At 31.3% G+C, this 19,328-nt stretch overlaps 1 protein-coding gene across 11 annotated transcripts in view; it reads left to right on the plus strand.

Annotated features, from left to right (window-relative positions):
* LOC149486621 (G protein-activated inward rectifier potassium channel 3-like) overlaps positions 1–19,264 on the plus strand; it is a 63,898-nt gene extending 44,634 nt beyond the window's left edge. For 4 of the 11 annotated variants that reach the window (XM_089698280.1, XM_089698276.1, XM_089698279.1 and 1 more), the window contains 3 exons: positions 4,804–5,241; positions 11,518–12,575; positions 18,652–19,262. In XM_089698280.1, coding sequence (XP_089554406.1) covers positions 4,934–5,241; positions 11,518–12,575; positions 18,652–18,905 — 1,620 coding nt within the window. In that variant the 5' untranslated portion in view covers positions 4,804–4,933 and the 3' untranslated portion in view covers positions 18,906–19,262. Of the gene's footprint in view, positions 1–2,303; positions 2,420–4,803; positions 5,242–6,671; positions 6,948–10,893; positions 11,268–11,517; positions 12,576–14,263; positions 15,163–18,651 lie in introns of those variants that run through there. The other 7 variants (XM_089698278.1, XM_089698281.1, XM_089698282.1 and 4 more) reach the window with 7 other exon arrangements.
* Positions 19,265–19,328: the final 64 nt, after the last annotated feature.

Consider the following 19,328-nt stretch of genomic DNA (forward strand, 5'->3'; position numbering starts at 1 on the left):
GTAAAATTATGTTTTACTATTTAATCAATTATTAGATGTAAAATATCCATATATCTGAAAATAACATAACCAGACCAGAGGAAAAAATAAATAAACAATGATACTAATATTGCTCTAGAAGACTTGTTAGCTATATATATAGATTTATAGTCTCGTCTCAAGTTTTCAATATTTAAATGTATCTTACAATACAAACAATACCTAATATGATAATTATTACCGTAACTTGCATCGTGTGTACAAACAATGTTTAGCCTTCAATAATATCACACTAGAACAGAAGAAATCGTAGAAACAAATAAATATTACGCTTTCAGTTACAAAAAAAGATTCAAAATTAAATATTGTTACTTTCATTTCTACATTTTGTGGCTATTAACAATGACAACTACATGATTTTTAATGTAAAAAGGATTAAGGTCACAATGATGTCCACAAATAGGGCGACGAAGTGTCATTCTTCTCCTTGTTGACATCTAATTTTGCGTTGACTCACGCGATCCTTATTACACCGTGGGCAGGTCATTCGCTCACTATTATACTATTAACATAGCATATTCTATATTATCAGATATGCGTTATAAAGTAGGTGATATTCAAAGGAAAACTATTCTCAAATTCTTAAACTTATAAATATGTATATGAGTGTTAATTTCACGTGTGATTGAAAAAAGATTGAATAGGTAAAAAAAATCATATAAGTAATTTGTTATGTACTTTACGTAAAAAAAAATCCGTAGAATTTTAATGTTTGAAAATAGAATATTCAGGCTCTAAATTCTAAACCAATATCAGCAATAAACATCCTGGTATTTTTTATCATTTCTCCTAATAATTTTTAGGAAGCAATTACTTATTTAACCGTTGTAACTATATGGAAGAACAATCGTGTTTACAATCAATTGCTAGGTACTTGGAAGTCCCAAAATAGAGACTTCCTGCTTCGTTGGCCATACTGCAATAAATTTAGGCACATCCCAGTGACATATGAATTTTGTCCCCAACGTCTCTTGCAAATTATCTTAAATAAACTATATCCTTTCACATGTCAAAAGAAACGATACTTTTTATAAGGTATCTTTGTTCTAAAATATTTATAGGTACTTCGCATAAATATTTTTAAATATTCCGTAACCAATTTAAATTGATAGGGTATAAATTACAATGATAGAAACTAAAAAGTATGTTTCATGCATATTTGTAACTAGATAGTGTAAATTCTATTTCTACATAATTCTTAGTACATATAATTTAATGTGGAGAAGAGTTTATAGACTTTAGGGGTATACCAATCATTTTCAAATACCTATATCATAGACAATTTTTTATTTCGGTAGTAGGTACAATAACATTTTTTGAACGTCTAGCGCCTAAAGTCGATATTGTGACATAATTTTTGATTTATCACAAACAAAACATTTTGAATATTATGTTACATACTCAGCGTGATTAAAATCTGTGATATGAACAATATCATAACATTATGGTATTATTATACCGTCCCTTTATGTTTGCATTATGACGTACAAATTATAATACAATAGAATTTAAGGTCAACATTTTAAACATTTATACTTCCGAACATTTTTTATTACATAGATTGTATTTCTAATTGTTATTTATATGGCATATGCATATTCCTATATAAGATCTCGTTTCTTATGGATGTATAAAACTAGCGTTCCACCTATCATAGGTGTATCATAATGGTACATATAATATTACTAGGTTTCCGCCCGCGGCTTCGCACGCGTAGTCAAAGAAAAACCCGCATAGTTCCCGTTCCCGTGTCCTTTCTCGGGTATCAAAATATATCCATACTAAATTTCATGAAAATTGGTTCAGTAGTTTAAGCGTGATTGAGTAACAGACAGACAGACAGAGTTACTTTCGCATTTATAATATTAGTATAGTATGGATGTCCTTCATAGCACTCACACAACCAAAGGTGAAAGAATTTTCGAAATCGGTCCTGCAGTTCCTGAAATTAGTGTGTTCAAACAAACTCTTCGGCGTAACGTAATATTATTAGAATATATAAGTATATAATATGAGCATCTATTCCTGCTGAAATTAATGTGCATCCATGAAACTGTTATAAAAAGTAGGTAAGTAGGTACGCCAAAGTTTGTATGGTTTAAACTTTAAAGGATGTTCTGTTTATTATATATGTTCTTGACGTTTTCATTACATTAGTATTAAGAAGGTTCAATCAGTTGATGCCCACCTGAAAATTTCTGTAAATGTCTGAAGAAATACCTACATTGGTTACGTAAAATCGTCCATCGATTGTTATGTCATTGTCAATGTTGCAATTCACAGGTAATATGCGGATAGTAATAGGGCCACGGGTACGAAGCAAACTCATTAATTACTGGTCAGACGCGGTAATTGAAATTGGCCTTCGCTAACTAGCCAGGTAGATATGAGTCGAGTTTGACAAATGTGTGTGCTTCAGGGGCATTTAATTACTCGTTGGTCTAATTGTTTGAAATTTCGTTTTTAATTAACTATTGATTTATGTCATTACTATTAACATTAAGTATTTGGAAATACTTTAAATTGATTCGGTTGTAAAGTAGATATTTTAGCAGCTTCATGAATCAGGGATATAATCCTGCAACACTCAATCCATCTTCATCGTCATTTCTCAAATGATTTCATGTTCCAAATGATGCTCTATCGAAGATATATTTAACGTTCCAATTTCAATTTTAAAATGAAAGCTACGAAATGTTCTAAGCAAAATAATAGATAATGAAAAATAAACTAATACATGGATACAAACTATCAAACAACTACTTACACATAATTTACAAAAAAAAAATCTTTATAATAAAATTGTCTTGAGATGGGTAGCTGGGGGTCCAGGCTGGACCCCCAGCTACATCCAGCATACATCATAATATATGATGAGAATTTCGACAATTACTCTAACCTAGTAGTAGGCCCCCTGGCCTAGCTCTGGATCTACGTAGTATAGTTTTTTTAACACAATTATTTCTAAGCAGCGGCGTCTTTACCCTTTGATTGGTCATTTTATCAGTTATTTTCTTGTTGTCCAAGATCACAGATAGTTAAGTATTTTACGAGGTTTTCCGCAATATGCCTGAATCTTAGTGGGAAGAAATAAGGAAATAAACGCATCCGTTGCGTTGTCATAGAGATGGATAATATCCTGAATGAGGTGTCATAGTTGCTTCGGGAATCAAGAGCGTATTTATAAATTATAATATTATTTTATCAATGCAATGCAAAACCTTATAATACTAATTACAACAAGATAAAAAATTTATTCTTTCATAATTTAATGTTAAGGTATTTTATTTGAAAGATATTTACGGTATAAAAATGTCCTATGTAGACTAAAAAAACATAGCCTGAATACTTGAAAACATTTGCAGTGAAACGTATTTCATCCGCTCATCACGAGATGTCACTAAGTCTTATCATTTTCTTTTTTTATATAGAGATTGTTTTATATCTAGTATCGTTTTTACGATACTTAAGTATGCTAAAATTAAAAATATTTTTCGTTTAAACTCACCTATATTACGTTAATGTAGAGTCTGGCGTTATGAATTATTTTAAATATTTTTATTACAAAACGCTACCAGGATATCACCACAACAATAATGAATTTTAAAAGATATTAAAAGTCCTTAATCATTCGATATATTTGTAGAATAAAACTAGCAATATGAAGACATGAAGTAATAATTTCAATAATAAAGATATTTATTTTTCTATTCATGTTGATTTGGTAAATAAAGGAGCTACGGGCGTAGAGAAAGGGTGCTACACTCATGCGCGCGTTTATAAAATATTGCATATAATAGTTCATTTCAAAATTAAAACATAGCTCTATCATTATTATGCGGATATTTTTGTTCTTTGAACCAAACTTATGCATGTCAATGTAATCCAATATAAGTGCAGGTAACACTATGCCATTGAACATGCTCAATATAAAGTCCTGTAGGTAATAAGATATGCAAAGATACCTCGCATTCACTGTGTGCAATATGTGTTACGAATGAAAAACATTATTGTAATAGTTACAACTATTGTCTGATTCGTCGTAAGGACACCAGTCTTGTTGCTTCAAATGAAATAACGACCAAAAACTGATTACCTACTGTTGAAACCTTTAATAGTTCAGGATCCATCGCCCATTTTTGCAAGTGATTACTAGATCAAGCTAATTTTCCGTGAGTAGCTTTATTTTGATGAGACGCCCACTAATTTCATGTACGAAACTCTCGATTGTGGTAGCTAACAGAGGTAACAAGGATAAAATATTTTGATTCGATGGTTCTCAAATATTTATAACTAAGTGAATTTTTTTTTCGTTCAATCTCAAGATAAATAAATTATTCGAAAAAATATTTTTCCTTCAAAATCTATGGTGTGATCAAAGAGTCCCCTCTTTCCAATGTGTATCGATAACGAGGTCATCATAAATGATTACTAACCAGCTGATTTTTATGTTTTCACTTAGTTAATATTTATATAATTCAACAGACATACAAATTGCGTAATAAATATTTGAGAACCATCAAATCAAAAAAATTTATCCTTGTTACCTCTGTTAGCTACCACAATCGAGAGTTTCGTACAGGAAATTATTTAGCGTCTCATCAAAATTAAAGCTACTCACGGAAAATTAGCTTGATAGTAATCACTTGCAAAAATGGGCGAAGGATCCTGGACTATAAATATTATTTAAATACACAAGCAATTTAAATTCATAGTTCAGTATTGCATATATTAATATTCACCAAAGAAATCATTTATTTTCAGGAAAACGATGAGAATACTCCCAATGATGACGACAATAATATTTGCATACAAAATGCATCAGAACCCAGTGCTCCATACTGAATTAATCTCTTTGACAAGGTCCTGGATGATATCGTGATAAAAAGCAAGCATGGAAGCGTCTTCATCGAATCGTAATACTTATGAGATGGAAATTAAAAAAGAGGATGAAGTGCAAAAGGAGGCAAAACCGAAACCATTATTGGCGAGTGGAAAAATATTTTACAAACCAGGTGTGATAGAGGAAGAAACGGATGAAACCAGCGTATTTGATAGTTCTGTAGTGGAGTCACCGATGCTTGGATTCAGCGCTAGTGGACTGTTGCGACACTCCATACATCCAGTTAGCAGCTTACATAGAATACCGACATACAGCAGTTCTATTGGACAGAGCACGATTTATCGAGTGGATAGTTGTAGGTAAGTAGTGGAAGTCAAGTCTATTATTATAGAAACCTAAGGATTAGATGTGAATACGTCGGAGTGACCACGTGCGAAATGGTTCAAGGAGTTACGTAATTTTTGTACTGGTAGATCTGTAAAAAAGTCTTCATCGTATTAGTGGATTTAACAAATTATTATTTATTACAGTCTAGCATCTTATTAACTACTCGGTAAGATACAAATAAATCTCTTCATAAATATTTCAATATAATAATTTAATCTTTCATATTAAATATTTACTTATTATTTTCCCAAAAAAATATATACATACGTATTTTACCATGTGGTTAAATAAAATAAAAATAAAACACTAGGGTGTTTTAGATGTACTGTAGGTACCTACTACGACAGCACTCTGCGTCGACTGTACCGCAAAATGTCGAACTGTAATGTAAATGATAAATCATTTCTCATTAAATCTTAACTCTTTTGCTACTAATCTTTATGATTTTCACTACATAAAAGTAACGTAACGTTTATGGTGGTATGAGGCTTATACTTTTATTTACAGCAGTATTTCATTTTATTACATAATTAGATTAATTTATCCAACAATTCTTTATAGGCTTATTTACTGCTAAAAGTTATCTCTATAAAGAAATTGCAAATATTATAAATAAAAATCCGTTTAAAAATTAATCGTTAAAATATGTTTGATTTAATTGAATCTGAAATCTGAATATATTGAATTTGATTTAAATTCCTTGCCTAAAATCATGTCCCACAACGATTTGTATTGTTCTCGAAGGAAATCGACGGGATTTAGATAAGATAAATAAAGATTACTATGGAAATAATTTAAAAATCTACATATCTAGTCTTTACTAGGTACATAGGATATTAACAGATTAATTATAACAGAAATTGTCTATAATATGTGTGAATGAAAATCAAAGAAAACGTAAAAATTTAATACATGTATTATTATTTATTTTCTGATATGTAAGTAGGTTTCTGCTATTGAATACTTTATCCAAAGTATTATGATAATAAGTACATCCGCGTGTAACTGCATTGATTTAAAATAAAACCACTTAGAGATTATAATTTATCTTATACTTTTTGTAATAAAAAAGGAAATGCTTGTTTTATTTGCAGTACCTATAGAGTAAATCTAGAGAGTAGAGTTTTACTACAGCTACTATGACCTAGGTTTTTAGCCATTACGTCTATTTCAAAATTAATCTATTCTTAATGTGATATTTTTGCAGATATTTGAGTTCGGTTATCAGCGTACCATTTAAAGATTTTCATTAGTATTTACGATAAAACTATATGGGTGATAAAGTTACATATTTATTTAGCACTCCCCAAGAAATGGTATCGCAGTTCTCAAGTTTCCAATATCTAATCAGTGTACCGATAACTTATTTTCTTATTCATAGTTCAGTTTCGTGATTAATTTGATGAACAGCACATGTTAAAGTGAAGTTATCTAGTTTATGTGAATGTGATTTTAATTAATTGTTTTCGAAATATGTTGTGAGACATTAAAAATTCCTGAAAATGCGCCGCAGGCGTAAATAGTGTTTAGATAAGCGACATTATCGTTGTTGACCAAGTTTGTTCTACTTTCGTTTACAATAGACATCGTGACGAGGTATCTTGAAGGGTATTATGTTTAAACTTTAAACAAATTTAACGTAGGTACCTATCCATAAATTACTTCCCTACCATACCTAGTGAGTGTTTATTATATATATACTTCAAATGTAGAAAAACTATTAGTTTTGCTTTTTGATCTCCAAAGATAGCAGTTTTCCTAATATTTAATTGAAATCTAATTTTTAATTGTAGGTGTGATGATTGTTTATTCTGCAGTTTTGGATAAATTTTATCATATACTTTAGATAATGGAAGAAAAAAATAGTTTTAATCGTCGTGACCGAACAAATTCATAAATAGCTTGTATTTACTCTACAGTCGGTATGAATAAGAAATGTGACTGTTTCATTTGTCACATTTTGGCGGAATATTATTGCTATTTGAATTACAGTAAAAATAATTTCCTAATACAGTCCGTAAATATTCACAATACTTTGCCACCTAATTTAGGCAGAAGCCTAGTAGAGCCAAAGTAATGAAATGTGTTTAGATAGTATTTGAAATGCTTTGAAATAAATCGAGAAAGCTGCTTATTAATGGAATCTATTCAGAGTTTGTCTGTATGTTTGAACGCGCAAATCTCAGGAACTACTGGACCAATTTGAAAAATTCTTTCGGTGTTGGATATCCAATTTATCGAGGAAGGCTATAGGCTATAAAATACCATCACGCTAAGACCAACAGAAGCGCAGCCACGCGGGTAAAACCGCGGAGCGCAGCTAGTTTAAAATAACTTTTCAATTACTCCGTAACATTGACATTGTGTTTATTGTTTAGAAATTTCTTATCTTAACCTGCGTTACATGAAGATTTAAGCGTTCATATGCATTTGTTTCACTGTGACTGTCACATAAAACATGATGTTTTTTAAATATTTTAGGGCCGATTTTTCAATGCTTGGATAAAACTTAATTCGTCGAATAATGTATAAAACTACCATTTTAAAAACTTATTCTAATTGCCCGTATTTGACAGTTTACGTGACATTTTAATATTATCGTGTTATTGGACTTTATTGGACGGATAAGTTTTATCCAAGCATTGAAAAATCGGCCCTTAGACGAATATCTGCTACGGGTGTTAAAAAGTAAAAACGTTATTATGTTATCATTACGTTTCCTCAAAGGTCCGTAACAAAATATAACATTGACCATGTATATACTTCAAATTTCTGAGTATGATTTTCGTAATTCGTTATTATTTTTTATCAAGTCCCAACTTTCCACATAGCAGGTTTAAGTAATCGGTTCTAATCTGTTTAGCCTCAGGGCGTAAAAGCGTCACTGTTCAAGGTGTGCAAATAACTCTCTAAAGTTGTAGGATATCCTCATAATCTGCCAAATCCACGAAAATCTGTAAACACCGACGTGTCTAGATAACACTCATTAATCATATGAAACACCTTTCTACCGTAGAACCAAACGAAGGGCGACTCATTTCAATAATACAGACTTTTGACGATAAAAATACCGCTATTGGCGAATATTGATAAACTATCGGCTAATTGCTGCAATTAATTTGCATAAATAAACAAATAGCAATAGCTTTTAATGTTACTTGTATTATTTTTCTTCCTTACGGTCATCAGGGTTCAATATTATTCACATCGAAGTACAAAAGTAACGTTTTAAAAGTATATATTAAAAAAAGTCTACATAATGTTGCACAATATTTCTTAAAGAGATCATGGAATCAAGATTTTAAAGATATATAAACATAATTACTTAAACCGCATCTTAATTTCTTTAAAATCCCTATTTAAGACAGATATATTAATTCAGCAGTAAACTTTATCATCCAGCAATAACATTCTTCAACATAAAGATTATGCTAAGCGTTAATGCATTTTAATACGATATTCTGCGTAAATAAACTTTAAGAGACAAACAAAAATTATTTGTGTTAGAAGATACGGAAATTTTATAATAATTATATGGCATAATCCGTGATACAAAGATTATCTCTATATTACACAGAAAAATACTAATTAAAAACGTTAAAAAGGTATGTGGCACATAATATGTAACTATTTTTCTATACTTTATAGGGATATTTTTTGAACTTACGTACCATAAGCTAAATGGTAGTTTTATTTATAGATTCAATATATATAAAAGGCTTCTCAAATTTTGTATATCTTATTTATAACAAAAAATTATGTAATTTGTGACTAGACTAGATTAGATAAAATATTCTTATTCATAGATTTAGTAATAAGAAGTATGTAGGTACTTACTATCACTCTTCATCTATCCAAGTTTCTAAGACACATAATAAACAACACGCGACAAACACATGCAAATGCTGAAATAGAGAATTTTTTTGAGTAACATATTGGACAAATGGAAAATTTAATTTTATTGGTATAAAACATGGGATTCACTTATTGATTTTAAATAATAAAACATTGGACTATATTACCAATAATTTAGAAACATTGTTTCCCAAGATCTTAGATTTATTATAATAAAGTTATCTTATATTTATTTAAATATATAAGTTATATTTTATTAATATAATAATTATATCTGTCAAAAATATTCGATGTTATTGCAAGCAATTAATTTGTGCTATATTATTGCTTTTTGGATCACAAATACACAAGTAAATCAAATATTCTCATAAAATTATTTTAAGATTTCGCCACATTATGAATTCAATCTGCCTAGTACCTAGAGCCAAAATATTCGATGTAGAGCATCTGCTCTATCATTGTTATTACTGTAGCTCTATTTCGTAGGACCATATTATTGATTTATTGTTTGAAGAGGCATCTTTAAAATATATAATATTTAATTAGGTAATATGTTGGATTTTTAATGTTTATAAACGTTTTTATAAATATCTAATGAAAAAATAGTTTTCTTTGTTTATAGTTCAACGACAAGCTTGAAATGGTCTTTAGTTTAGAAACTAGGATAATAAAAAGGATATATTTCATAAAAAATATAAATCACGTATTTGTTAAAATATTATGAAAATATTTTCAGAATATTAAAAATATTTTCATAATATTATGAAAATAATATTAAATAAATACCTGAACGCAGTTGTAATAAACATGCTTATTTTGATATCACGATTCTATGTGTCTTCTTATTTACTCATGAGGTTTAATAAGAAAATCATGCACAACATGTTTATAGAGGCGTGGTGATAATTACTAAATTAGCTAATACGTTTTACTTGAATATGTATCGTATTTAAAATAACTAATAGGCATGATACGCATCTTGAAGAAAAAGTTACTACTTATTTGTATATCACGCATTGAATGTTGACAAATCTGTTATACCGTCTCGATAATAGATATTTCAATAGCATACTTCGATATGATCATATGTAATAGTTAATTATTATTGGACCGACCTTCATAAGTTCGAGAATTACAAATTAGAATGGGGAAAATGTGAATTAGCACGCCAATTTACGCTGTAAAAATATTGTATTTACTAAAGAGGCGGGGCTGGTGCTATGGGCGGGTTTTAAAGAAAATGATAGTTTTCAATGTTATGATTTTTTACAATGATAATGTCGTATTTAACACTAGTGATCCGTTCCACACACATTTCCAATGGTAAAATAATTTTTGAAATGGTGAAAAAATTATTGAAATCTGTCCAATACTCTTGAGATTTGCGGGTAACGCTGAAGAGTTTGCAAACAAGTAAACTCTTCAGCGTTATATTATTAAATGATATTGTATTTTAACGTTTTATTATAATGTTATTTCAAAGTTAATTTAAAAACTTAAGAATGTTTATAATCAGGCCATTTCCTCACAGTAAAAAAGGCTAAGGCAGATAAGTCTTTTTAAAAAGAACTATGCGATATCAATTGTAGATTATATAGAAATTAATAAATTTACCTAACAACCTAATAAAACATTAATCTACTTCCTTATATGTATTATATTTGCAATGATTTCGTGTTAGAACGATGACGAAACGTATTCTGACGCCCCCTGAACAAACATATGCATAAATGTCAAAAATTGATACTAACTGAAATTTGTTTTCCAAGCGAGCTGATAATTTTCGAGATATAGAATCTCGCGATATAATTATAAAACGTTTAGCGCGTCATTTTGCTGACGAGTACGATACAGGCAGTCGTGATCGCGATATTATCGCGTGCGATGCTTCAGGAGGTACGAGAGTACTGAGGGATGGTGGCGCAGACGGTCCGCTGCGAGTGAACCGCGCGCACGGCACCATGCACCTCGACCCAGAGTCGCCCGCGAGCCGAGAGGAGGCCCAGCTCCTCCCCGATGAATGGCTTAAAGTCAAAACTGTCCCGGGAAATGGCAATCTTTCCCCCGGAGTCTACTACCCCACAGTGACCAAGAGGTTCGTCGATCAGTGCCAACCTGTGCCGTCTCCGACAGAAATCCATCCGTACTGTGTCGCTTTTATTTTCTTGCATTTTCTCATTAGTTCCCATTAATTTAATGTTTATGTCTTAGAAATATTTTATAATTAGCTATAAGTTTAACTAGTGTCCATTAACGACATTAACATTTATGAAGGTCGTAGCACCGTAGCATCGTTCACGCGTGATCTACGCGTTCGCTCTCTTACGATTTATAATTATTAAAGGTGTATTCACAAGAACATTATGAAACATAGTTTTCTTTTTTTATTACAGAAACCGCTCGCATAGACATGGAGCTTCTAGAAGAACGAGACGGCGCGCTATTCTCAAAAATGGCGAGTGCAACATTGTCAAGTCAAGGATTCAGCAACGGAGGTTGCGGTTCTTACAGGATATGTTTACGACGCTCGTAGATGCACAATGGAGATGGACGTTACTAGTGTTCACGCTCTCGTTCATTCTATCTTGGTTGGGATTTGCACTCATATGGTGGTTAATTGCGTTCACACATGGAGATCTTGAACCCGATCACTTACCAGCGATGCAGGAGTCCTCGAATTGGAAACCTTGTGTGTTCAACATTTACGACTTCACCTCATGTTTCTTATTCAGTATAGAAACACAACACACCATTGGGTATGGTTCGCGTACAACCACAGAGGAATGTCCTGAAGCAATTTTCATAATGTGCCTTCAGAGTATAGTTGGAGTTATGATACAAGCTTTCATGGTGGGCATCGTATTTGCGAAGATGACGAGACCAAAACATAGAACACAAACACTGCTATTTTCTAAACATGCTGTTATCTGTCAAAGAGATGGTGAGCTAAGCCTTATGTTCCGCGTCGGTGACTTAAGGAAGTCTCATATAATAGGTGCTAGTGTTAGAGCGCAGTTAATTAGATCCAGAACTACTAAAGAAGGAGAAGTGCTGTCCCATTATCAAACAGAACTAGAATTAAACGCAGATGGATGTGACAGCAATCTATTCTTTATTTGGCCTATTACTATGGTACACAAAATAAACGCAAGCAGTCCTTTCTATGGTGTATCCGCCGCCGATGTTCTTCAAGAAAGATTTGAAATAGTTGTAGTGCTGGAGGGCACCATCGAATCGACGGGGCAGACAACACAAGCGCGCTCTAGTTATACAACAAGTGAAATAATGTGGGGTCATAGATTTGTGCCATTAGTATCATATAATCGTGAACGTCAAGGATATGAAGTTGATTATTCTAAATTCGACGAAACTACACAAGTTGACACACCGTTGTGTTCCGCGAAGGAACTCGATGAGTTTTATGGAAGCCAAGCTGACCATAGATCGATCGGTGAGTCTCTTTTCAAACCTAAAACTGGTGGTAGATGGTTATGTGTTCGCAATTAACTGTTTGTCCTGTGTTTGTCCATTTCCCTTCAGTTAAAACTAACGAAGCACCCTATTGTATTTGTAATTTTCCATGTATATGTATGGTTATTGTATATGAATGAGTTATGACTTAGGACTCAGCTTAGATTATTTAGTTCCGTAAAATAGTGTGATGAATTATTATCTACAATATTTATCTTAGGTCAACAAACGAACTGCCCTGATTAGGCTATCTTGGATAATATTTTACTATTTACGTCTAAAATATTGCAAGAAACTGCAGTTTTCAAACAGTGATTAATATATTTTTCTCACGTTGTGTGTGGCTGATTAATTGTTATGAGTGATGATTGTAATTATTATTATATTAATTATACAGTACACTGAATAGATTTGATATATGACTATGACTGAAATAGGATGCAAATAAGTTTAAAGATATTTTTATACAATCAAAAGTCCGTAAATGTTAAATAGAGCATTTTCTATTTTAATTTTCTTTATTTTTATTTATAGATACACATAGTCACACTCACATTTATACCTACTCATAATAAAAACTGCTTTATATTAATTGTAAACTAAAGTAGTAGTTTAATAAAAGTTAAACTGTAAAACCTAAGTTAAATAATAATTAGTTAAGGCTAAAATTATTTTAAATCTCAAGCACGTACATATAATTTATATTATATTGCCTGATAGACGACAACATTGTCAAATATTAGGTATAATGTGGTACAATGATAAAATAAGATAAATATTATGCTTATAAAAATTACAAATTGTACAAGAAATAATATTATTGACATAAAATGTGTGTTCATGTAAATCCAATATTAGACAAAGTCTAAGAAGTCGCTATATTTTTGTGATCCTCAGATATTACTGATAATAAGTAGGTAATTAAACAACAAAAAATATGAGTTAAGCTTATTATTATAACATGCATTTAATAAAACATTAAAGTATTTATTTGTTTATTATACATAAACATGTATATTAAGTAAAATATGTATAAGTCGTTATGTAGCTACGTAAGAAAACTGTGAATTTTGCCTCACTATGTATTAAATAATTTCAAACATTTGTTCTAAGTAATTACAACTAATGACGTTACTAATATTCTCTTTCAATCACTAATAATGCTTGTTTGTACACAGTGTAACTAACTATACTTATATGTAATAACGAAAGATATACCTATATTCCACTTGTATCAATTATTAGGACCATAAGCACCATTGTTCAACATTGTCACCACAAAATTGACATATTTAAATGAAATTGTTTTCATTAGTGTGCATTGTCTTACTACAAAACTATGGTATTTCCATGCTCTTTCATATTTTGAAAAAAAAAAGGTGATCTTTCATTCATGCAGAGTGATTTTGTACGTGATTTTTTTGGAGAATGTGATATATTTATGTGTGATATGTGTTATATTTTGGAACATTTGATGTATTTTATTTAAGTTTAAAGTTTAAAATGAAGCATGGCTAAAGTCCGTTATGAACTAAGTAATGGAATTAATTTCAACACGACGCATAAAAAGCTCAAATATTATTATTTTTTATTTTATTATTCTCTGGCCGTGCTTCACTTTAATACACAATATTAACTGTTACTGTATGTGTTTGTGATGTGTCACAGAGAGTGCGGAACCCATGGTCCTTAAGCTGCCCGAACGACCAAAGGAACCCAAATCGCCCGAACCGAGAGCTGTGCAGAAGAATGGAGATTTTACTGTTACACTATGAGCTATAAAATACGTAATATTAAGACAATAAAATATATTTTTGTAAGTGTCTATAGAATCTATAGAAATGTTGAGACCAAGTCATACGAAAATATCCCTCTTTTATATAACAATGTAAGACCCTTTTTTCCGTGGAATCTCATTAATATTGTTCTCCACTTAAGCAAAAATAACATTTAATATTCCACTAGTCATATTATTCTTACTCTTAATAATTATACATTGTTCAACAGTACCATAGCTGCTAAAGTCGATAGTCTATAGTTTAATAGCAATATGTGATTACTCGAAAACATTCCACTATGTTATACGACCAATTGTTTTATCAAGGTTTAATAGGTTTAAGTATAAATTGTATTGTTAAGTAATGAAGGATGTCATGAAATGAGATCCAGCAAACTCCAGTATTTAGATATTTATTATTTACGATGTTTACAATTTGTCACAAATCAAGAGATAATTATAATTGAATAATATGTTATATGAATTCTATTTTGTGTAAATATTGAATGAATATTTTGTTGTGACGTTAAGTTGTGTTTAATTTTTATATCCTATTATATCGATAATCCTATAGGACTACTGTAGGTACTTACAACCTCATTTTTTATAAAAGCGTTGTCACGTTAAAGCAAAATTACTTAATATCCAGGAAACATATGCAACCAATTTTAACTAACTTTCAGTATTATTAATTGATGAAATTCGATTTTCCATGTTTGCATATACCTACTCATTCTAGGTACGCTTTTTCGTTACTCCATGTTTTAAGATGATTATGGCTAAGGTTCTGTAAAATGTATTTTTCAGTGTTGACTTTGTCCTGTTTTTGTTGTGTTGCTTTTAAATCCTTGCAAAGAGACTATACTGATTAGTCTATAGAGTGTGCAGGTAAGTAAAAAATACTTAATTAGTATGTATGATAATACTAGTACAAAATAAATTACGTGGTGATATACAAATAACTTATCGTCGTGTATAAATAGAGCTCCGGTTGAGAAAACAAAGCATTAGGTACAATATTTTATCTAACAACTCAATTTATGATCCTCACTTGAATATGTACATTGACATACCCGCGAGAAAAAAGGAACTGAGTAATTTAAAGTTTTGTTATTGTTTTTTGGAGAACTTTTTGTAGTATATTTCAAAGTTCGAAAAATCTACCTTACTAATCATTCGTTTCAGTTTTCAACAATGAGTATGAGGAGCATTATAATAAATAGGTACTGCCTAGATCTATCTAGTAAGAGTAAAATATAATAAGTACCTAACTCTCTAGAGTTACTTTAAAAATTTAATTGAAAACGAGTAGGTAGTAGTTATAGTATTTATAGGTTCCTACACGGATAAGCAGCGAAACAGATGAACACAGCTTGTGATAAAAACAGAAAGTATATAATATAAACATGAAACTTCAACATTATCGAAATGACCAAAAACCTCAACATTTATCCTATGTATATCAAATTTACTCCTTTATTAATTAGAATTGCCCACTAATAGATTGCCCAGCAATCCTATCAGAGTAAAATATAATAAATAATCTATTGATTTCTTTTATCTTAATATGCATAAATCTCGTGTCACAATGTTTGTCCTCAATGGACTCCTAAACCACTTAACCGATTATAATAAAATTCGCACACCATGTGCAGTTCGATCCAACTTTAAACATGTAGGTAGGTACCACGGGCGAAGCCGGGGCGGACCGCTAGTTTATTATATATCTAAGCAGATATTTGGATAATAACCTAATGGTTTTTGTACAGGAATAGATCGTTATAATAAATGTCGTACATTGTGTGAAGGCATGAAGGTTCTCCAACGGAAAGTGTAGATTTTCGACCGGTCAATAATGTTGGCTTAATTCCGGTTTATTGAAACAATTAAAAGGGGAAGTTTGTTAGGGTTATATCTAATGGTCAATGGTAAATGTTAACTACAGAACATAGGATTATAACAAAATAATATTTATATATTTATTTTCAACGTTGTATTAGCTACAAATAGACTACAAGCCCGCATAGGACAAAAATATGGGTCAAATGAACCACCAGGGGACATATCTAGAACGATAGCAGAGCAAAAAATAATAAGATTCATCACTATGCCGTCACTTGTAAGCTGTCCAACTGAGTGCAGATGAGAATTGAAAAGTACAGGTAGACTCGGTAAATTTTGGTCATATATTTTTGTACGGCATTCTTAACCATCGATAGATCCATTAAAAATAATAAGAAACCGCTCAGTGCCGTACAAAAATGGTGGTCCACCAAGTCGGAATTTTTATTTAATTTCAGAGAGTTACCGGGGGTAAATTTGGTCATTTGACCATGTACGGCATCTGTGTCATACTATTGCTATACTGCTTTTAATCCATTATTCCGCAACGCCGTACAAAAATCATGGGGACAAGGGGAAAAAATCGAGAGTTGCAATCCCCTCTCTTTCCCCACTCCAGGGGGTCATTTGACTAAGTACGGCTTCGGTTCCAAAACATTATCTAGCACTCAAAAGTTCTATTAAAAGCAATGCCGTCAAAAAATAATTGTTCTTTTAAATGTATACCAATAATCATCTTAATTTCATCGAATTCTTGATATAAAGAGCTGTAAGGTCATTTGACCCTGTACGGGAACTTTTTTTTTAACATGATATTGTAAAATTTAATTGTTGTATAGTATTGCCGTTCAAAAGAAACCGTTCTAAAAAAAGTTATAGAGAAATGCAAAACCAGAAATTTTGTTAAAGTTTAAACATCGTAGATTAATGAAATATAATAGTTTTCTACACTTTATTCGTTGTTTTAAATAGTATTAACATAGATAAATTAGGAAAAAACGATGCCGTACATTTTTGTGCAGACCACATCTTTTAGGCTGATGAAAGCGACGAAAGCTACAATTTTAAGGGTGCTTTATGGCCATTTGATACAGTACGGCATTAACATATTTTTACCCAACTACGGCAAAGCAAAAGGAGGGTTATGGTTGTTTACAGGTCATGTATGTATGTTCATCTATTCCCTCGTAACTTCTAAACTACTTATCAGAATTCGACAAATGACATATCATTAGAAGCGTCTGAATTGTTCACTGGATAACCAGCGACCAGCTAGCTAAAGGCTATATGGGGTTTCACAAAATCTAATGTGGCGCCCTCTAGCGGACAAAACATACAGAGTAAAAAAATAAAGTTAAGATAAATATGCAGTGTTTGGTATCATTTGGAAGCGCTTTACTTGAACATTTTGAATATGTATATATTACTAGCATTTGCTTGTGACTTTACCTGTATTCATGGGCTGATTGCATATAATTCACATCTTTTCGTTCATAGCTTTTTTATTAGTTCATCAATTTAACGGAGTCCATTCCACCTGACTCCGACTTTCCAAGGTGATAATTAACCACCTCAAGCTTCTTAATATTAATGTATATTTATATTTTATTATCAAAATATAAAGCAAAGATTTCGTTATATGGATTTTTTTCTTTTTCAGATTTTTCCCCTTTGAACCAACGAAAATGTACGGCACATGAAAAAATATTATCTATGCATAAAATACTTTAAAAATAAATTTATTTCGTGTTGTGTCAAATGACCCCCTGGAGTGGGGAAAGAGAGGGGATTACAACTCTCGATTTTTTCCCCTTGTCCCCATGATTTTTGTACGGCGTTGAGGAATAATGGATTAAAAGCAGTATAGCAATAGTATGACACAGATGCCGTACATGGTCAAATGACCAAATTTACCCCCGGTAACTCTCTGAAATTAAATAAAAATTCCGACTTGGTGGACCACCATTTTTGTACGGCACTGAGCGGTTTCTTATTATTTTTAATGGATCTATCGATGGTTAAGAATGCCGTACAAAAATATATGACCAAAATTTACCGAGTCTACCTGTACTTTTCAATTCTCATCTGCACTCAGTTGGACAGCTTACAAGTGACGGCATTGTGATGAATCTTATTATTTTTTGCTCTGCTATCGTTCTAGATATGTCCCCTGGTGGTTCATTTGACCCATATTTTTGTCCTATGCGGGCTTGTAGTCTAAAACTCTTTTGTCTAACTTCGCCCCGGTCGACCCAGAATTAAAATTATTATTTTCTACGCTCATAACTCACTTATTTCTTCTTAACAATATTAGAATAAAGTTTTTTATATATAAATAAATAAATAATAGAAAACTGCATTTTGTACCAGTGATACCGAATAGGTAACTACAATAAAATTCATAATATAGATAATAATAGTATCTTAAAATTTCCAGGATATATGAATACTTCATCACCGGCACCTGCAAGCCCGCTAGCAACGATGCCACCCATACCGATTTCACCACTCTCTAGCGTTTCGGATAGACTAGTGGTGGATGCCATACACAGAGCAAGCCTCACACGCAGACCCTCCTGTATCAAATACCCATCAGATTTCTTCGATGCCACAGAACATTCTTCGTCTTCGAGTGAAGAAGAAAAAGCCACAAAATCTAAATCGAAGAAGGCCGATAAAAATAGCCAATAGACGTTTGATTCTAATAAACAACAGATGGCGCTTTCTCAAAATGAAATTAATGTTTTAAATATATTCCTGAATAGATAAGAATATTATATATTTGTTATTTTTTCTAAATTATTCTTAATGTATGCAATTTACTGTAAATTGTAATTTATACGATCGTATATTTGTTTTGAATACATGTACAACGCCATCTATCGGTGAGTAGCTTTTATGCTATTACATAATATTATATAAATAAATTACTTTTCATAGAATACTAATAATACGTTATGTTGTAAGTTATTTCCCTTTTTCATTTTGCTCAGTTTTATTGAGTGCGTTTAAAATAAAATGATGATATCTGTAGTAGCTTTATATATGAGTACATAAGATAATTAATAAATAAATATTCTTGAACAATAAGTGTGTATTTTCATTCACTCCTTA

This window comes from Colias philodice, chromosome 8 (genome assembly GCF_061535455.1).
Source record: "Colias philodice isolate Cphi_HAF_F1 chromosome 8, ilColPhil1 Martin Lab GWU primary, whole genome shotgun sequence".
Lineage (NCBI taxonomy): Eukaryota > Metazoa > Arthropoda > Insecta > Lepidoptera > Pieridae > Colias > Colias philodice.